The 22,622-nt window shown below is 36.2% G+C and overlaps 1 protein-coding gene across 2 annotated transcripts in view; it reads right to left on the bottom strand.

Moving 5' to 3' along the window:
• USH2A (usherin) overlaps positions 1 to 22,622 on the bottom strand; it is a gene marked incomplete at both ends in the record, with an annotated part of 871,783 nt that overhangs the window by 489,743 nt on the left and 359,418 nt on the right. For both annotated transcript variants that reach the window (XM_080698222.1, XM_080698223.1), the window contains 5 exons: positions 1,976 to 2,249; positions 9,547 to 9,677; positions 11,116 to 11,295; positions 13,799 to 13,900; positions 17,206 to 17,332. In XM_080698222.1, the coding sequence (XP_080554348.1) occupies positions 1,976 to 2,249; positions 9,547 to 9,677; positions 11,116 to 11,295; positions 13,799 to 13,900; positions 17,206 to 17,332 (814 nt within the window). The remainder of the gene's footprint in view (positions 1 to 1,975; positions 2,250 to 9,546; positions 9,678 to 11,115; positions 11,296 to 13,798; positions 13,901 to 17,205; positions 17,333 to 22,622) is intronic.

The following is a 22,622-nucleotide window of genomic DNA, read 5'->3' as shown; positions in this document are numbered from 1 at the left end:
ATATAGACCCGTGTTTCTCAAAGCTTCTGAGTCAGAATCTTAAAGGATGGAAGTCACAATATTTTAATTTTCAATAAACCATTCAGCTGATTCCAGATTATCTTGAATAATAATAATAATGATAGATAATTTCAATTTCTTTTTATGTTCCATGCACTATATTTCAATATTTTGTGTTTTGAGACACAGTGATATGAATGATACTGCAATGATAAAAATTTAGTATTACCCATAAAGAAAGTATCTTTCAGTATCACTGATTTAGTTCTAGTAAAATTAGTCCCCTTGGGTCTATGTTGATGCTTTAAATTTCTCTTATTATTATCTTAAAATTTTACTTTATCCATGTCTCCAGGACTATCAAGAATTATTAGTTTAGGTGTATTGCAAAAGTCTAGGTAGGCAGGGTTTTTTTTTAAATCTTTAGATGTAAACAGGATCAAATAATCTCAGTCATACAAGGAGTTTCTAAGTTCTTTCTAACCTCAGAAACCTGAAAACCTGAAGAAGCTCCTATATGAAAGTAATATTTTTAGCTGCTGTTATATCTTAAGTGCCTTGAAAATGTCATTACTGTCTTACACTCCAGTTATTCATTAACTCCTTACTACTACCCTTCTGAAGTCTTCTAGGGCTTGCCATATATTTTCCATTCAAAGGCATTTAAATCTTTATGTACTTACCAAATAGGTAAGGAGTGCTTCATGAAACCTTTAACCATTTATGGTACATAGATTTAAAATACACAGAGAACATTTTCTATGTGAGAGCAGGCCCAGTTACATGTAGGAAGTTACTGTCCTCTCCTTACTCTATAGAGAAGCACTGACTGGTGCCCATAAGAGACTGCTTAATTGTCATAAGAGGATGGACTGTGCCAGAGCCTGCCAAGACAGTCTTGCTCTATGTTTAATGTCCATGTGAACCTAGGCAAGTGACCTTTTTCTTGTTTTTAGTTTCCTCATTTGTAAATAGCAATGTACACATGCCTAATTCATAGACTTCTTATGAAGAACTGACTCAAAGACTCACTCATGTAAAGCTCTCAGAACATGCCTGCCATCCCCAATGCACTCACACATGGTCAGCCTTTCTAAAGTAAGAACTTCCCTAATGACATGCAAACTTAGGAGTTAAATGCTTGTTTTAGTTATGAATAATGCACTCTCCCTTTTCCCAATAGTTATTAATCAAAAGTACATAATTTTTTCACAAGTAGGTTTGGAATTCAACCAAAACCCACCCATTTATGTGTTTTATTCTACATGAAAGCTCTATTGGAGAAAGCTTGGGGACATTTGTTATTTATGTCAGAAATAAAAAAAATAACGATTCTAGCCAGGCACACAGCTGTAATCCTAGTACTTGGGAGTCTGAAACAGGAATTATAAGTTTGAAGCCATCCTCAGCAACTTAATGAGCCTGTCAGGAGGTTAACAAAACCTTGTTTTCAAATTTTACAAAAAGGCCCATGGGTTGCATCACCAGTACAACATTAATAACAATAATAATAATAATAATGATAATGAGCCTGACATTTTTCTCAATTATATACACAACCTAATTTATTTTTATCTATAAATATTGATAATGATCAGTAAAGAAATTAAACTACATGTTTTTGATGAAAATTTAAAAGAAAAACTATATTTTTATGTATTATATATACCATATTGCATATGTTATTATACAGTATATGTATACAACTTTTATATAGACAATTACACTTGTTGATGTAAATATATTGATTATAAATAGTATGATGGCAAGCTCTTTAGAGCAACATAGAAAGTGGTAGAGGTATCCTGTGATTGATTTTAGGGCTTAAAATTCTCCATAAAACTAAGAAGAGATTGGGGTGGGGAGGCTGTACTTTTAGCCTGAGTCTATTGCCATATCTTGAAACATAGATCCACCAGAACCTTGTTGGACCAGGTCTGTATCATCCTTGAAAATTTCACTGAAGGAAATTTACCTTGCTCCAAACTCAATTGTCTATAAGAGTTTCGCAGCTCCTGCGGGATTCCTCCCACATAGACCGGTGAATTCACCAGCAGCGGCTGGGCGCTGGCCTCTGACATACGTTCGAGCCGTTCATTCACCTTTGCAGTTACGGTGTAGCCTTCCTTGTGAACAGTTACTTTATTCCACTTTCCATCACAATAGGACAGACCTAGCTGTAGATCCACTTGCATAAAGGTAAGGCTGGCGTTTAACCGGAAGCTCAACACTCCACTCTTCAGCTCCACCTGTATTTCACATTAAGACAGATAATAGCTATATAGAAAGGCTGCAGAACGGCAGTTGGGGACAGATCAGAAGGCCAATTTCTCAAGGAAAGCAAGAAATTTACCTGAAAGCACTCTCTAAAAACGTTTCATTCTATCCTGAGCAGAACTAGGATTACACATAATGAAATATTTTGCAAGCTTACAACTGACATGAAGGATGCTGTAGCAAGTAAAATTCCTACCCAGTCACGATTATACTGTGTGATGTGATACGACATAGGCCTATGCTTTTCTTAGGCATAGTTAAAAGATTAAATCCTGGTGTAAGTGACTAAATGACTGGAGAGAACATAACAGTTTTGAACTATGACTCTATTTCTGAGTTTTTCGAAAATGAGAAAATACTTCATATTTCAATTTCATTTGGGGGAAAATATGACAAGACAATAAGAAAATGAAATGTCAAGTTTGATGAAGCTTATTTTAACTTGTTAGTGAACTCAATTTCAAATTTGTACGATACATTTTGATTCAACATTCCAGCTTTGTTCTAAATCTCTAACATAATTGCTTCTATGTGTATCCTTCTAGATTAATGTGCCGTTTCCTAATGTGAACATATTTTATTCAAATTTTCATGGTAAAGGAAATGCAGCTGTATATTTTCCTTCAAATGTTACACAATAATGATGTTACCTAGCATGATTTTTAAATTTTTATTAGAAGTCAAATCAGAAACAATAGGATAGTTGAAAACTTGAGCTCAATTGTTTCAAGTAAAACAAGATTATACCAGATGAAAATTCATGTCTAGTAGGTAAATATCATCTTCATGAAGTACTCCAGGCAAACATTCACTTAACTACCCTTCAAAAATATATACTGAGTCTCTAAATATGTTCATAAACCCATTGCTCTAAGATAAACACAGTTTCCAAGAATCACACTGTCTAATAGCAGGAGTTAACATGTGTTCACAGTACAATGACCAAGACAGGGCTAGGGAGAAGAGGGTAGATATGCGTTTTGCTCCCTGAGAAGCAGTAAAGGTTTAAAGTAAAGATTGGGTGATATGTGCATGTATGTCTCCACCATCTTTTATCTTATTAAAATATATGACTACAATGCACCAGTAATTAAAAAAAATAAAATCACAAAAAAGAAGTATGTAGGATTCATGGAGGGACTGATTATTCCCCCCAAAAAGATTGTATGAAAGAATATTTCAGGAAAAAATAGGACAGATAAAGATCAGGTAAGATAAGGAATGAAAATCGTCCATTGCACTGGAAAGGTGGAGGGTCACTGGCAACTTTAGAAAATTACTTTTGTCACAGAATGGTGGAGTTGGAAGCCCTGTGTCCAGTGCTTTGGAGGACTGAGGTGAGATGAGAAAGTGGAAATAACAAATGTAACCCCTTTTAACAAACTTGACTGTAAAGAGAAGGAAAGTACAGCAGAAGCTGCTTCAAGCAACAAAACAAAACAAAACAAAACAACCTTCATTTATATAAGCTCAAATATTTTGTGTGTCAAGGGAAATGGCAACATAATGGAGAGGGAATAGTTGAATTTGAATTTACAAAGAGGAGTGATTTGTAAACAAGATATTTTATTTTATATTTTTATTTTTATTTTTTGGTGGTACTGGGTTCCTGGAAACCCTTTTACCTCCAGGCTACACTCCCAGACCTATTTTTATACTTTTTTTAAAAATTTGGAAACAGGGTCTCTTAAGCCAGCGCAGCTGGCTTCGAACCTGCACAATCCTCCTGTCTCCACCTCCCAAGCGCAGGGATTACAAGCATGCGCCACCACACTCAGCTTAAACGAGATATTTTAGAAGAAGTGATAAAATCTCCAGTAAATGCAGACATATGCACCTTGGTTACTAGTGGGACAACTTTGTCTTTGGCCCCTTGAATCAGGAGTGAATTAAACCAGACTTAGATTGAATAAAGTATGGTGTATAGGTAGAGGTTGGTTTCTACTGTAAGAAAGAGGGAGAAGGAGAGGGGGAGGGAGAAGAAGAGGGAGAGAGAGGGAGGGAGGGAGGGAGGGAGGGAGAGAGGGAGGAGAGAGAGAGAGAGAGAGAGAGAGAGAGAGAGAGAGAGAGAGAGACAGAATCTGAAAGCAATGTAAGCAATGTATTGGTGTTTCCCAGCTCTGAAGACACTTCCACAGCTCAAAATTTAACAAATATGGGAAACAATAAATGTTGAAAGAGGAAATAAGAATCCTCAAACTCAAACTCATACACTTGTTCCAGCTCTATAATGTTCAGCAATATGGCCATCAGAACTGAAAACTAGGAAGCTGGAATGATAGAGAGCTGTGTAGCTGATGATAAAGGTCAGGTCATTGGTATCATGATACCAGAGGTGAAGAGCAAGTAATTTAAATAGAAAGTAGACTAGCATCCAATGATCCCAATGTCTTGGTGAAGGTGAAAGAGAATAAGAGGCTGGAAAGAGATGAGGTTGATTGAAGATTTTAGCAGTGGAGACATGCTATCAAGTTCTGGGGGTAGCAATGAATGCATATTGAAGTTACTTAGGATAACAGGAAGAGTTATTGTTGAGTGGTAATCTGTGAGCAGGGTTAGTCCTTGGATGTGAAGACTAGAATGTAAGTTCTATGAATCTCTACTTCCTTTTGAGTTATATGAAAAATACAAAAAAAGCAGGCATATGATAGGCGCTTAATATATATTTATCTAAAGGTATTGATTGTTTTCCCTTTGGGTACTAAGAATTGAAGCCCGGGAGCATTCTACCTCTGAGCTCTATTCACAAATCTATTTGTTTGTTTGTTTGTTTGCTTAGAAACAGGATTTTGCAAACTTGCTGAAGGTCTCACTAAATTACTGAGGTGGGCCTCAAACCTGCAATCTTCCTGTTTCAGCCTCTCAGATACCGGGATTACAGATGTGTGCCACCATTCCAAGTTAAGGAGTATTTTATTATCTATTTACCTAGATATCAAGAATCTGAGAGTAAGATGTTCATACTTGTCTGTTGATACTAGGTCAGTTCTTTAAATGAACTTTTATAAATTAACATTTTAATAATATACTTATTTTTATAGTGATATCAAATTGAATGGTTAAAGCCAAGTAAAATCAATTGTCCATGCCTATTGCATTTAGAGAAAATGTATAAAAATGTTCATAGAAGAATTATTCACCATAATAGACATGTAGAAACAACCAATGTGTCATTGATAATAGAGGAGTTTTATTGTATAGCTATGAAAATTAATAATTGCATAGACACTTGAATGACTCAGAAACAGTATATTGCAAATAGCAGCTTTTTAAAGTATAAACTTGAGTGAGTTGGCTCATGCTTGTAATCCTAGCACTTAGAAGGCAGAGACAGGAGGATTGCAAATTCATGGGCAGTTTCAGCAACTTAGGCCCTCCACAACTTATTAATACCTGTTTTAAATAAAAATAAGGCTGGGCTGTAGCTCAGAGGTAAGAGTGCTTCTTAGTTCAATCCCCAGTACTAATCCCCCCCAATAGAGTATAATACACCCTTTTGATAAATTTCAAAACAATAATTTTTAGGCATTCATAAATGGAATTATAATAGTAAAATTCAAATAAATAATAAGCACAGAAATTCTGATTTCATATTATCTCTGGTGGGAGACAGAGACAATAAGGGTCTATAGGTAAAAACAAAAGAAATATAAAAATTTTGTTCTTGGGTTGACTGGTAGATTCAGGAGTGGTTATTGTATTATTATGCTTTATTTTGTATATACACACATACATATGATACAAAATATGTATGAGGCATATTCTTTTTAAATATCAAAAGCTAAAGAAAAATATATTTTCATGTATTGGGAAACTAAATTGTATTTTCTTGAGTCTACATATATGTTTGACCAAATTACAGTTTTCACAGTACTAAATGTCATTTTATTTTATTTTATTTATTTTATTTTATTATTTTGGTGGTACTGGGGTTCCTGGAAGCCCTTCTACCTCTGGGATACACTCCCACGGGCTACACTCCCAGACCTATTATTTAACATTTTTTTAAATGTGGAAACAGAGTCTATTAAGCCAGCGAGGCTGGCTCCAAACCAGCGCGATCCTCCTGTCTCCGCCTCCCAAGCGCGGTTATTACAAGTGTGCGCCACCACGCCCGGCTAAATGTCATTTTAAAGAATCATTATCACCCTGCCCAGCGTGGTGGCGCACACTTGTAATCCCCACGCTTGGGAGGCGGAGATAGGAGGATCATCGCGGAAGTTCGAAGCCAGCAGTGCTGGCTTAAGAGACCCTGTTTCCACATAAAAAAGTATAAAATAGGTCTGGGAGTGTAGCCCGGAGGTAGAAGGGCTTCCAGGAACCCCAGTACCACACACACACACACAAAGAATTATCATCACCCTAAAGTATCTAATGTTCCACAAGATGCTCAAACTAAAATTTACTTGTTGACTTCCGGGAAGATGGCGACCAAGAAAAGCGGGGCTTAAGAGTCCCGCTAACAACCAATCTCCATTACCACAAAAAGAGCGCCTTTCACAGCCAGAAAACACCATCACCAGAAAAACAAAAAAACCACCAGGCTCCAGAGAGAAAGCGGACTGAGAACAGAGCTCAGGGCCACAGAGGAGACACACGCGCCTGAGGACGCGGCAGCAGTGCCATACTGCCGGCGGCAGCGGCGAACTCAGCGGACGGCTACAGCAAGCCGAGGTGAGCCGATGCGGAACAGCCAGGCGGGATCTTTCGGCGCAGACAGCATTTAAAGCTCCCAGTGGCTGAGCTCAGCACACGCTGCAGGGATTCAGAGTGGAAATCAAAACCAGAGAAGAAAAAATACACCAGCCTCATGGCTGAGGGCGTGGCAGAGGTGCCATATTGCCACCGGCGGCGGCAGCAGCAGTGAATTCACCGAGTCCAGTACAGCTACATCTACGTACTCAAGAACAGTGAGTCAAATTGCGGGCCACAGAGGAGAAATCCCAGTATTGTGCCTCCTGGGACTTGACCCAGTGAGGGAGTGGTGGCACCCCCCATAGTTTAAAGCAGCCTCTATCGACTCCCTGGGTCGGAGACTCTGTGATACAACCCAGTAAAGGAGTAGTAGGGTCTGAGATAATACAGACTCGAGATCCAGAGCACCTTAAGTGAAGCCATAGTGACCCAAGGGAAGAACCCAGAGAAGGCACAAACCTCCGAAATCATGGGAAAGAGGAATAACACTGAAGTAATGAATGTGCACAACCCCACAACATCAGAACCTGATAAAACAGAAAATCAGAGATTTCTAGAAGATCAAATCAGGAAAATAACTGTAGAAATAATAGAGGTGCTTCGAAAAGAACTCAGAGAGAGCCAAAAAGAGATAAAGGATGCAATTAATGAAGTAAAGGCCTCAATTCAAAGCACAAACAACCGATTAGAACACATGGAGAACAGAATCTCGCTCTTAGAAGATGAGCAATCCAAAAATGAATGCATAGTTTCTAATCTAGAAAAAGATATCCAACAGCAGGAATCTGACATTGAAGAAATATGGGCCCATCTTAAGAGAGCTAACCTAAGAATAATTGGAATAGAGGAGGGAAAAGAAAGTGATACCAAAGGGATCAACAATCTCTTCAAGGAAGTAATAGCAGAAAATTTTCCAAATATAGAGCAAGAGGTTGATACACAGATCCAGGAAACTTATAGAACTCCCTTTAGACAGGATCCGAGAAGAGGATCCCCACGCCATATAATTGTCAAAATGACCAATGTGGAAGCCAAGCAGAGAATCTTAAAGGCAACAAAAACAAAGGGCCAAGTGACATTCAGAGGCAAACCAATTAGAATCACTCCAGACTTCCCAAACCAAGTCATGAGAGCCAGAAGGGCTTGGAGTAACATATTCCAAACTCTGAAAGAAAACAACTTCCAGCCAAAAATTTCCTATCCAGCAAAACTTTCTATCAAATTAGATGGAGAAATAAGAAGCTTCCATGACAAACAGAAACTGAAGGAATTTATGTCTTCAAAACCAGCGCTAGAGAAAATACTCAAAGAGATTAACTACAAAGAAGAAATAGGTAACACACACCAGAACCAGAGAAACAAGAGTTTCCATCCAACAGACAACTAAGATTGGTTATCTGTGGAGATTCGTTATTTATGTTAGTCTTTTACCTATCTCTAAATTGTATTGTTTGCCTTTATTGTTGTTAATTTTTAGGATTTCTAGTTGGAATATTAATATACCTTCAGATATAGCATTTGGAGATATTTTATCCAATTCTATTAGTAACTTTAACTCTGTTTACATTGTCTTTGGATATACAATATTTTCTTTTATTTTTTAGGGAGTTTGTATATTCTTCTGTTGCCTGTGCCATTGAAATCATATCCAAGAAATCACTGCCAATTTCAATGTTGTGAGGTTTTATGACCCAGATTTTCTCCTAAAAGTTTATAGTCTTAAGATTTATATTTAGGTCTTTTATCTAGTTTGAGTTAATACTTGTATGTGGGATTAGGTAAGGGTCCAATTTTATTCTTTTCCATGTAATTATTATTTTTCAACAATATTTAGTTAAAAGATTATTATTTCCACCACCAAATCTTCGTGGAAACCTTGTCAAAAATAACTTGACAATATAGGGAAGAAGTTAGCTCTAGGCTTGTATTTAACTCCAATGGTCTATATATCTGCCTTTAGAACAGTACTACACTGTTTCAATTATTGTAGCTTTATATGGTTTGAAATCAGAAAATATACATCTTCTAGCTTTGTTTTTGCTTCGAGATTGTTTTGGGTATCTAGAGTCCATATTCCATATCAGGATAGATTTTTTTCTGAAAAATAAATATATGATAGTTTCACCTAAAAAAAAAAGAAAAAAATATTCTCTGGTAAGAAAGAAAGCAAAAAGAAATATTGAAATGTTATCTTTAAGTCATCAAAAGCTTGGTATCAGACAAATGAAACTGTTATGTGAGATTATCATTTTTAATTTTGGATAAATTGCTATAATACTAGATGTCAACCACTAAGCCAAGCATGGGAGGGAGGGATGTGGAGAGAATGGGGTGGGGATCGGGTGGGGGCTGACTGGGCGATGTGTGCATGTATGTCTACAAAAGTTTGTATCCCACTATGATGTATGAATACAGTGCACCAATAAAATAAAATTTAAAAAAAAATAAAATTTACTTGTTAAAAAATGAATATAGTAGTGAAATAGGAAAGAAGACAATTTAGTATAAGACTAACACATGGTTTAACTCTTTCAGAGTTGGGTCTGCTATTTTAAATATAATCAATTAACATACAGCAAGAAAATCTGGTCCATCTTCATTGTAAATGAAAAGTAGCAATCCATTTAATCGGTCAGTTCTGAACTTGAAGGAAATCTCAAAGTCCATTCCACCATAAAACACATGTGAATGAAGCTCCAGAAACCCTTTAAAAACAAGATATGTAGATATTAGGATGTGGAAGGAAGTGCCACCAGTATGTAAGGACACGTAGTGTCATTATATAAACATCTCAAACAAGAATATGTCAATCGACATTATGAAATTCTCATCACTTTAGAGAAGTGACAGAGTGAACGTGATATACCTCTTAAGAGGAACCAGTTTACTCTCGAAATAATGTAAGAGTCTATATCATATAAGACTATTATTGTTTCATATACATGCTATCTAATTATTGTTTCATATACATGTTATCTTCTTTTGCACTAAGAAAAACTCAGAATAATGACATGAACAGGAAAATAAAAAGCAAAATAAAAAAGTCCCAGGTGATGATATTATTGTCATATGTTTTCTGCTCTGAAGGAGCTTTAACAACTGAAAACTAGTTAATTTAGAGATATAGGAGGCCAGGTTGGGCTTTTTAAAATCATAGCAAGCCATGTACACCAAGCGATTATGTTTCCTTCAGCTGCTGGCTCTGGGTAGCTGGCATGGTAGAGGCAGGAGAGATAGGCATGCCATGAACACCACACTTCTCTTTCTGCTGTAGCTTTTGAAGGAACAGCAGTGATGGTTTGTTTGCTAACTCTCCCTCAGTGGCCTACTTAACACATTACAAAGCCAAATTTTGCACTGTAGGAGCAGTTGCTTATCTATCCAACAAAATAATTTGATATTTTCGAATTAAACTAGTAACAAAACTTCTTTGAAACATTATTAAAAATAAAACTCCACTCTGCTTTCTAAATGGCTGTTTTTGCATTGTGATATTAACATATGTAAACCAAAAACTTTGTGGACTGCCAGCAATGTTATATAAAATATATAGGCTTATGAATCTTACAATTTATATTACATATTCAGACTTGGAAAATGTTTATGAAGATTATGGCATAACTAGGCATTTCTGTGACACTAGGTTCATATAAGGTCAAAGTAATCAGACAGAGGAGAATAAATCATGCCAAGCATAGAACATAAGTGTTGCTACCACTTATATTTTGAATGCTCCCTAATGGCCCATGTATTAGTGTGTTAAAGGTATCTTCCCCAGGGAAGCATTATTGGAGGACGGAGGAACCCTTAAAAGGTGGAGCCTAGTGGGGTATCTTTAGGTCACTGGGAATGCCTTTGAAAAGGATTGTGGGTCCCTGTTATCACCTCGTTCTCCCTTTACTTCCTGGCAACGTAGTGAGTGGTTTCACTTCACCAAATACTCCCCACCATGATGCGCAGCCTCACGTATACAAGATCAAAGACACAGGGACAATCGATCAAGAACTGGAACCTCCAAAGATGTGTGGAAAAATAAACTTTTTCCTCTATATAAGTTTGTTATCCTAGATGTTTTGTTATAGTGATGGAAAGCTGACTAACACACCTGTTAAGCAACCACCGATGTCTATTGTAGGACCTTACCCATTCCTAGGAATTGAGCTCCCTCATTTAACGAAGTGGGGCATCCTTCCCAGCTATTATACACGTTGAATTGCTCTTCAGAACTCTGCCAATCCAGGGGCTCCCAAATAGCAGAGGGATTGTACTTCTTCATAAAATGCACATCCTTGAGGCAGCCTACAAAACCCTTTTGGATTACCTCTGCAAAAGTTAGTAGATATAAAAAATGCACATGATATATAATTTTTTTTTGCAGCTCTGGGGATGGAACCCAGGGGCATTTGACCTCCGAGCTACACCCCCTGCCCAATTTTTTATTCTTTATTTTGAAACACGGTCTCACTGGGTTGCGGAGCACCTCACTAAGTAGCTGAGGCTGTCCGTGAACCGCGATCCTTGGGTCTCAGCCTCCCAAATGCTGGGATTACAAGCGTGCACCACCACGCCCGGCTTCATGATATATTTTAAAATATTCTTTGCAAGCAATTAATTTTAAATTAATTTAATGTCATTAAAATCAAAGAAATAGGCAACAAGTCTCACTACATATTCACTGCAAGCCTCAAATAATCTACATAAACATCACATGACCAGTCATAGTAAATATATGCTTAGCTCTGATTCAAATTCATCATTTCTGCAGAAATAGATATTGATGTAATGGGTTTACAGTGCTAACAAGGATGTTGCGTTTTGAACTAACCCCAAAATTTTATCTGCCATAAGCCTCAGAAAATAAAGTGCTATGACAACTGTTAAAAGATTTCAAAGAAGAGTTTCTTTTAAATCTATAGCTTATAGAGTAGTCCCCTTATTATCATAAACTAAGTGCATCAATCATTTGACTTTACTTTTACCAATTTGTGTGATGTTGATCTTAAGTTTAGAACTTTTCAGACCAGGTAGATGTGGGGTATGCAAATATAGCAAATCTTTGATACTGGGTAGGTGAGTGAGAGAAAAAGTAAACAAATGAGAAAATTAGAGTAAGAAAAATATCAACAGGGAGAGTAGAGCACAGGCCACCGAGATTGTATTTCATAGAGCTACATTCTTTCCCGTGGGTGCAAGGTTTGATCTCAGCCTTGAGTCTGTGACTTGGTTCTAGGGAAGGTATTCACCAGCAAAGATCTACATGCCAATTTATATTGGCAATGTAAAATCATTTATATATTATAGAGATATGTCCTCTATAATAGAGGAACTTGGAAACAAGGTATTCTTTCCTTCTGGTACTTGGACCTGCCATTGCCCTGAAGGACAAAGGACTAGAACAAAGGTCATGTGAATATGTTTTAGAAGTTCTTATCAGTCTAAATTAGTTGAATAAAAATTTGTTCTCCTCTAAAGATACTTCTGAGGAGGTAAGTGTAATTAGTCTTGGAAACTGAACTATATCAGTCTTCAAACTTCACCAAAAAAAAAAAAAAAAAAAAAAAAAAAGGCCGGGCGTGGTGGCACACGCTTGTAATCCCCGCGCTTGGGAGGCAGAGACAGGAGGATCACACAGGTTCGAAGCCAGCCGCGCACGCTGGCTTAGGAGACCCTGTTTCCAAATATAAAATGTAAAAAGAGGTCTGGGAGTGTAGCCCGGAGGTAGACGGGCTTCCAGGAATCCCAGTACCACCAAAAAAAAAAAAAAAAAAAAAAAAAAAAAATATATATATATATATATAGTATGGGAGGGGTGGTGGTGGTACTGAGGTTCTTGGAAGCCCTTCTACCTCTGGGCTACACTCCCAGATCTATTTTACTTTTGGAAACAGGGTCACAAGCCAGCGTGGCTGGCTTCGAACCTGTGCAATCCTCCTGTCTCCGCCTCCCAAGTGCGGGGATTACAAGCATGCTCCACCATGCCCAGCCCTAAAATATATATTTTATTGGTGTATTGTAGTATCAAATTGTAAAATAGTTCAGAGTGACAGGGACGTACATGTACACAGCACTTGGTGAGCATGAATGGCACTAACCATGAGCTAGTTATACTTACTTGGATCTAAGCTCTCTTGTGACATTTATGTAGTGGCACATTATAACTTTACGGAAGAGACTTGGGGGCACCCTGCAATCTCCAATGAAGACCTTGGAAAAACTCTAGAGTCATTAACGATGCATTTTAAGGGTTATTATTTTCTGCCTAAGGTTTATTTCATTCATGTTAGTTGTAATTAGTTTCTTTTTAGAGAGTGTTTTTTGTTCTCTTGTCCTAAAAATATGGAAAATACTTCAATTTTAGTACTTAGAGTATTAAGTTGGAATTATCTGTTTACATGTCTATGCTCTCTATTGTGACAGAGACCACATCTTAATTATCTGTTAATATCTAAAGATTGGTTTAGTGACCATCACATAGTACTCAGCAAATATTTCTCACTCTAGAGTATAAATTAGGCTCACACATTTTCATTTCTGTGTTGTTTACATTGAATTTAAAATTGTAGAAAATTCTAAAATAATATGCCTTTGACTGAAATTAGTTTAATTCATTGCAGCAAAAGTTTCCTCAACTTTTTTTTTAGTATACCAAGAACTGGGTAGTAATAAAAAAATATAATTACATGATTCTTTTATCAAAGCAAAGATTAAAGGAAATTTTTGACATGTTTATAGAAAATATAGCATGAGATGGAAAATACCTGTCATACTTTAAAATAATATAAATTAATTTTACTTTATGTTTTGGTGACAAATTTATTAAACTCACCAGCATCCTTTCTGAGAATGGTATAATCTTCTGGGATCCCTCCCACAAACAGTCCTGTGTTATTTCCAATTATAGTACTACCATTCAAGAAGGTAGATGATCCTACAGAAAAGAAGATGGGAATTCCAACTTCAGCAGTATAATCTACTGCCACTAATTTAACTCTTCACTGAGGTTTGAGACACCACCCTGCATTATACATTCTTTTACCTCAGTGTCTTTTCCAATTTTCTTCACTGATGCTCTTCATCATCCCAACATCAAGATGTTGGAAGGACCAAGATCACCTTCTCTCTCAGACCTCTCCTTTTCTCTACCTATTTGGACCCTCAGTCCTCTAGAGAGATGATAGTAAGCTAAGCATCAGTTCTAACTACCAGGGCCAAAGACTAGAAGGACTTTGATCCCCAATTTTTTCATAATGATATAAATTCCTCTTAAGATTTTTATCAAAAATTATCTCCTTCTGATCAGCCAAGAACAGAAAGAGAAGGGACATGTCTTTCCTCTAATATGCCCAAACTAGGGGGCATTGAGTATACCAGAGGGACTCTAGATAATGGGAGGGAAATCTCAGCAAAGTTTGAATGGAAGGATAGGCGAGGAAGAAGGCTGAACTTGATTAATGAGGAGCTATATTCAAATATGTGTAAAAGTATGAATATAGCATGGTTACCCTGGACATTCATTGTTGGGAGGGGGGAAGGTAAAGTGGGGGTGAGAGGGAGAGGGAACCAAGTACAGTTTAAATGTATACAATTTATTTTCAATAAAAATATACAAAATAAAAAAAAATTATCTCCTTCTTTTGGAAAAAGAAAATGTTTGTTTTTATTTTGTTTTGTTTTACCAGAGCTCAACATATTCAAATTTCCCTTACTTTTATCTGGTCTCTTGGCTTTAAATACCATCCCTTAGTTGACAATTTCCTGTTTGTATTTCCAGTCTGGACCTCTTCTCTGCACTCAGACTTGATTGTCCAACAGCCTGCTTCATATCTTCATCTGGATATTCTATAAATATCTCAGACCTAACAAGTTCAAAATTGAACTTAGGGCATCTCAACCAAAGTCCTATTCTCCCAGTGTCTTAGCACTACCTAGTTTTGGCAGTTATATTATTAAAGTTGTCTAGGCCCCAAACCTGGCAACCACCATCAGGATATTCTGTCAAGAGGCAGATGATGTCTTTGTAGACTACTCAGCATCAAGCAGCCACAGTGCATGCATGAATGAAAGGGTGTAGCTGTGCTCCAATAAAACTTTATTTATAAAAACAGGCATTCCCTGGCTTTGGTTTATGGGTGGTAGTTTGCCAGGCCCTGTTCTCCCTCAATTGCATTATTAAATCTTGTTAATTTAACATTCACAATACAACCGGCATCAGATCACTATTTATCCACAATTACCTCCATGGCTCGAGTCACCATTACTTCTTGACTGAATTATGGCAGAGTTATTGCAGAAGCCTATTAATTGGCCTCCATGATCCTTTTCTTGTTCTTAAAATTGCTTCATGGCAGAGAAGACAGAGTGATCTTTTTAAAGAAAGAAGTCAGATCTTACCATTCCCCTCTCCAAGTCCTCCAATGCCTTCCCTCCTTCAAAGTGAAACCCCACAGGGCCCTATAATCTGGCCTTAGTGACCTCTGTGACCTCAGGTTCCATCACCAGCCCTTTGCTGCCTCTTTTCTATACTCGCCTCCTTTTTGGTTCTGGACATGCCACCTAAAGTCTGATACACACTATCCTCTTGGCCCTAAACATTCGTGTCCTGGATATTTGCATGATTTTCTCCTTCATTCCTTATAGCCTCTGTTCAGATACCACTCTATCAAAGAGACCTTTTCTTAACAGTTCTATATAAAATTTCACACTCCTTCCAACACATATACACACAAAACACAGATACATAAACAAATATACCTTTCCCTCTTATCCTGCTTATCCATTTTGAGAATTTACCATCTCTTGATACTTTTATCTCTATTTATTTTGCCTTATAACCCCCCTCCCATTTCTTCCCTCCAAAGTTTCGTTTGCTCTCTTTATCTAGAGTATCCAGAACAATACCTGGAACATGGTTGGTGCTATAAAGTTTATAGTTGGTTCTATAAAGTTTTGTTTGCTCTCTTTATCTAGAGTATCCAGAACAATACCTGGAATATAGTTGGTGCTATAAAGTTTATAGTTGGTTCTATAAAGTTTTGTTTGCTCTCTTTATCTAGAGTATCCAGAACAATACCTGGAATATAGTTGGTGCTATAAAGTTTATAGTTGGTTCTATAAAGTTTTGTTTGCTCTCTTTATCTAGAGTATCCAGAACAATACCTGGAACATAGTTGGTGCTATAAAGTTTATAGTTGGTTCTATAAAGTTTTGTTTGCTCTCTTTATCTAGAGTATCCAGAACAATACCTGGAACATAGTTGGTGCTCACAAAAATTACATCATAAATAAGTTAAAGCCTGCATCATTATGTAGGTGAAATAATTTTTATAGTTATATGAGGATAGTATACAGAGTAGGCTGAAAGAAAAATAAAATATATAAGGACAGGACATGAGCCAGGCAAGGTGATTCATTCCAGTACTTGGGAGGCAGAGGCAGGAGTACTGCAGGCTTGAGTCTAGCTTCAGAAGTTAGTGAGACCTCCAGCAACATAATGAGACCATTTCAAAATATAAATAAGTTTAGCTGGGCATGGTGGCGCACGCTTGTAATCCCCGTGCTTGGGAGGCAGAGACAGGAGGATCATGTAGGTTCGAAGCCAGCCTTCCTGGCTTAAGAGACCCTGTTTCCAAATAAAAATATATTTTAAAAAATAGGTCTGGGAGTGTAGCCCAGAAGGGTTTCCAGGAACCCCAGTACCACCAATAAATAAATAAATAAGTTTAAAAAGCACTGGAAATGTGAAAGTATAAATTGGAAGTAGAATGTCCCTGGGCTCAATCCCCAGTACCAAAAAAAAAAAAAAAAATAGGGTAGGATATGTGTGCAAAAAAAAAAAAAAATGATATCATCTGAGAAAATTGGGAAAATTGGGACAAAGTTTTTACCTTCCCTGAACTTTGATTTTTTTCATTTCTAAATATAGATAACACTTTATTCTGTTTGCTTTTAGAGGACAAAAGTAACACAAGCATGCAAATAAAACCCATTAAAACTGTAAAAAAAAAAAAAATACAAGCTGCAGATTGGCAACCAGTGAATTTTTTTCTACTCTTTGCTTTACTGAAGCCCTGCATAGCTGAGAAACTGTTTGCTAAATTTCATCACTTTAGGAGCATCCAGAAGATGAATTCAACAGCAATTTAGATGAAATTTAGTGGAGATTATGGTGAGAGGAGAGCTATAGAAATATGAGTGCCTAACAATGTCAACACCAACATCGTCAATTAGCACTTACCTGTATATCGCCCATCAAGAGTGATCTGGCCAAAGGCCTGATGCCTAACAGCAATTATATCATGCCATTTGCCATCGTTATATTGTTTACCATCATCATTAGTTGTGGTAACTTCCACTGAAGACCCCTTAAGAGAACAAATACATGAATGAATGTTTCTACACCAATACACATGCAGCCATTTGTATATTTGTTAGGAAAAACAAATGCCAAATTTCAACATTATGATACTTAAGCAAACAGGGATGCATTTCAAACAGAACTCAAACTTAAAGTTGATGTCTTATATCACCATGCCTTTCCTGTGAGGTACATCTCTAAATGCCACAGTGCCCAAATGTGGTATGAAATTATCTTTGGGACAAGCATTTCCCACAAATACATTGGTATTTTGAGTTCCTGTATATATCAGAAAGGTAATGAGTTCTATAGACTACATTTTTGGTTTTAGTTTTCATGGCAGAACTCTTTAAAAATTTTAAACAAATTTAAAAAACACTGAAAATTTGTTATTTCTTATTAATACTTTTATTGGTACATTATAGCCTCACATGTCAGGTAAATAAGTTTCTTTTACCTTCACCTCACAAGAAGTATTGAGATTTACATTAAAAACTGGTGAGTCATTAATATATATTAAACATAAACTTGAGGTTCAATAGCAGGGTGAATGACGCTCTATGGACTAAAATCTAATATTTCTAACCCTGGCTAAGGTGGTACCATCATAGCTAAAAATGTCTTACTAAGTAGTAAAAAGAGTAGAAAATGGCAGATCCAATAACAGAGATAAACAGAATGGAAATAAAGGTAAGGAAACAGAGAAAAAGACATGGAAGGATGCCATTTTTTCCCCATTAGCTTATAGTTAACACAACAGTAATCTTTTCAGACTTAAGCATATATGACTTAAAAATTATTAATATTATTTACTAGTACTATTCAGGAAGAAAAACAAAATTGCTCTAAACCTTCCAGATTCAAATAAATTCATTTCTTAATTAACAAAGTTGATTTGCTTAATATAAATAGACCTTATTCCAATAAAAAAAAATTCTAAAGCTAAAAATAAGGTTAAGCCAGGCGTGATGGCTCAAACTTGAAATCCCGGCATTTGGGAGCCTGAGACAGGAGGATTATGGTTCAAAAACAGCTTCACCTACTACTTTGTGAGGTCCTTTGTAACTCAGTGAGACCCTGTTCCAAAATAAAGAATAAAAAATAGGGCTGGGGGTATAGCTCAGAGGTAGAACACCCCTGGGTTCCATGACCAGTACCACCAAAAAACTAATAAGTTTAGATAAAATATTTTAGAAATTACCTGGAATGCTTCATCAATATCTAATAACTTGGCTATACTGTTTTCATAAGAGAAAACATAATTGTCTGAAGTAATAGAGCTGAAGATTTATAGTGCAAAAAGTGCAATGTTAATCTTAGCATCTTAAGTAATACATTTTTATTTATATCACCCTAAAATGGTTTTAGTGATACAACATGTCCAGTCTACACAATTAATTGGCTCCTGTCAGGCCTCATAATATAGTTGACAACATGTATGACATACAGAATTTCATGTTACCAAAGTTTGGAAAAAACAGGTCTTAATTTCCCATGAGCACAAGTGGGCTGCTTCTCACATGGACAACATCCCAACTTTTATAGACAATTCGGTGAGCCAGAAATATTACCATTTAGTAAGTTTGTTTTCTAGTCCTTGAATTTTTGTTAGTTGTCTTTCCTGATATCTTTGTTCTTTGACATACTCTTTTATTTTCTTCAGCCCTATTTCAACATTTTAATATTTTACAAACACACATTTCATTATCGTGGTTTAATAATTAAAACCAGAACTGGTGTCGTGCCCAATTAATGTGCCCTGGTAGCATGCCCATTAGTTTTTCCATTAGTGAATTCAACAATACTAATGGGATTACTAGCATGGGATGCTAATTGGGCGTGACATAAGAAACTGGCTTACTTCTTAGCATACCCTTGCTAATGATGAAATTAATGAGCATTTTATTAAATGCTGTCTCATCAAAGTGTACTTAGTTAGCGTTAAAATTGTTACAAACGATGCCGCATTCTAAAGATCAGGTGTCTGAGTGAGTGTTGCTTCATATTTTGTTTGGCAGCAATCTGAAGCATTTATACTTCTCTATCAGAAACCACATTTATAGGAGACAAATCCAAGTATACTATAGCCACAGTTTGCTAAACTTGTTTTTTTAATATTGAAACTTAGAATATTATTATTTGATAGTGATTTTAAGATTCTTCTCATCCCCTCATCCCAATATAAAAAGAATAATTCTGTCACTACTAGCATCATAGTATGCAGTTTTCTCTTTTCATGTGAAAATAACAGAAACATTACAGAGATGCCATTCAGAATTATTTGAGAATGTTCAGTTTCACAGCTTCCTTCCAAATCAAAACAGAATTTTCTGTTAATGTCACTGAACATAGAATACCTAAGTGAGAACCATGGATCATTACTGGTTAATAAAGTGACATCTAATTAAGTATATTCAAAACTAAAATTAACCAAATAAAAGATGAGAAAATCATAGCTAATTGTAAAGTTTTGACAAACACAGGATTTGCAGTTAACTTTCTTGTGTCTCTTAACAATGGTTCTGAATGTTCTGTCCATCATATATAAACTCATTTACAAATTTAATTATAAAAATATTTTCCCCTCTACCTAAACATTTTTTCAATAAAATGAATTGGATTCTTAGAAGATAAATATTTTTAACACCTATAGCCTTTATATTGGATTATACTTGTTTAAGGGATTTATTACTCAAGTTTACTAAGATATTTTTTAAAACAAAGTACAAGATGACTTCAAATGACATTAAAGTTAGGTGTTAGGCCAAAACATTAAAATTCCCTGAAAATGCTCTTTTTATGATTCAAAATGTATTTATTTTAATAGATTCCAGAACAGTAATTCTAAAATAACCACCTATTTTTCTGATAAAAATCAAAATACCTAATAAGCAGACAAATTAAAAGAAAAAATACTAAATTGCTATAAAATTGTTAAAGGCTGGAAAGTTTAGAAAATGAGCAATTTTTTAAAATTATGGATAGCAGTATTTTACTAATATTATCAGTCCATCAATCCATCAAAAGACACTTATTTATGAAGTATCTCTTATATCCCAAGGTTTATGCTATGTCTTGAAGATCTATCAGACTTTGTCCTCACTGGACTATATAGTTTGATAAGAAACAAATAAGCATACAATTACCTGTGTGATGAGGGTGAGCATAGTAATGTATTCACTAGATAACATTATTGTTATTTAAAGACTAAAGAAAACTGGCTTAAAAGTATGTAAAATTTAAATGATTTTAGTGCCAATAGGCAGCAAATAAAATAAGCTTCTGTACTTTTTTTTTAAGTCATAGTATCTTTAAGAATGTATATTCACTTCCCTACTTGAAATGAGAACAAACAATAGAAGATAGTTCAAATGTTCTCCATCCTTCAATTTCAACAAGTGTCTAAAACTGAAAAAGGAAGGAATCATTTCAAAAGCAGCGGACATGTCAGTTAACCTGCATTAGTGATAAGCACCTTGGAGGCAAGGAAAGACACAGTTCTTGCTAGTGTGAAATCACTGTTCATGATTGCATCTAGATTCGTGAACATTTAGTATAATAAAAATATTGATTATATTTTTTCAAATATATCCTAACACAATCTTGCTCAACCAATACTGTTTTTATTTATTTAGGATTTTATTTATTTATTTTTAATTTTTATTGGTGAATTATATTCATACATTATATTGGGGCAAAAAACTTGTGTATACAGCCACTGATTTAACCTGTACCCAATTCCCACCGCACTCCCTCCCTGTCCCTCCCTCCCCTGCTCAGCTCAGTGGTTGACTTCGATATGTTTAAGTACATTGTGTGTTTTAGAGATTTTCCTCTTCCCGCTTCCTTTCTCCTCCTTTCTGTTGCCTTGTTTGCACCTCAATAGGATTTCCTTTTTCATCTAGAGTTTCTCCTATGACCCATTTCTCCCTAACTCTCACATATTAGGGAAAGCATCTGATTTCTTATTTTTTTGACTAACTAATCTCACTTAGCATAATGTCCTCTCATTCAAAACACAAACAACAATAGATGCTGGTGAGGATGTGGAGAAGTGGGAACTCTATGACATTGTTGGTGGGATTGCAAATTAGTGCAACCACTTTGGAAAACAGTATGGAGAATCCTCAGAAGAATGGGAACAAATCTACCATTTGATCCAGCAATACCACTTCTGGGTATCTACCCAAAAGAAAAGAAACCAAACTATCAAACTAATGCATGTGTATCTATGTTCATAGCTGCACAATTCACCATAGCCAAACTATGGAACCAGCCAAGATGTCCATCAACAGATGAATTACAAAACTGTGGGATATGTACACAATGGAATTTTACTCAGCCATCAAAAAAAAAAAACTCAATTACATCATTTTCAGAAAAATGGATGGAACTGGAGGACTTTATGCTAAATGATATTAATCAGCCAATACTATGTTTAAAGAAATGAATTATCTCTATGCTAAAAACATATTATGATCCTAGAGAGAAATTCACTTATCCAAAATTATTCAATCTTTGCAATTCTTAACTCCCAACTTTCAGCTGTAACAATTATGCTTATTCTGGCCCCCACCACCAGGTATTCAGGCTAGTACTGAAACATCTCATTGCCATGATGAGCACTTGCAGTGCCTGGGTGGGAGAGAAGGTTAAGGGGACAGAAGTGACGGGCAGTGCTCTGTGGATGTTGCTTTGAACTCAGAGACCACATTTGGCACCGGGATGTCTCTCTGATCACTGTGAAGGAGATGAGAAAGACAAGACATTGGACATTTCCTGGAAGCCTCTTATGAACACAATTTCACAGCTGAGAAGAGTAAAGCATTGTTTGACCACTTTATCCTTCTATTCTACAGTCTTAAGGTGTCATATCCTTTAGAAGAAGCATTCATGTCCATGCTTAGTGTGTGTGTGTGTGTGTGTGTGTGTGTGTGTGTGTGTGTGTGTGTATTTAGTAAACATACATGCATGTGTGCTTACTACATACTCAAAATGTGTAATGAACAACCTACGGTCAATGTCGTGTGTGTGTGTGTGTGAGTGTGTGTGTGTGTGTGTGTGTGTGTGTGTGTGTGTGTGTGTGTTGTACTGGGGATGGAGCTCATGGCCATTCTATCTCGAACTATATGCCCAGCTCTATTTTTTTATTCTTTACTTTTTTGAAACAGGGTCTCACTGAGTTGCAAAGGGTCAGTTTTCTTTTGCATGACATTTTGTTACACTCTTATTTCTGTGTTTCCAGTGCCTAACTGCATCTGTGCCTGGAGTACAATAAGTTCTCAAAAAAGTTGCAT

Source organism: Muscardinus avellanarius (genome assembly GCF_963383645.1).
Source record: "Muscardinus avellanarius genome assembly, chromosome: 7".
NCBI classification, from domain to species: domain Eukaryota; kingdom Metazoa; phylum Chordata; class Mammalia; order Rodentia; family Gliridae; genus Muscardinus; species Muscardinus avellanarius.
Note: the sequence above shows the minus strand (reverse complement) of the source record. Positions and strands in the feature narration are given on the sequence as shown.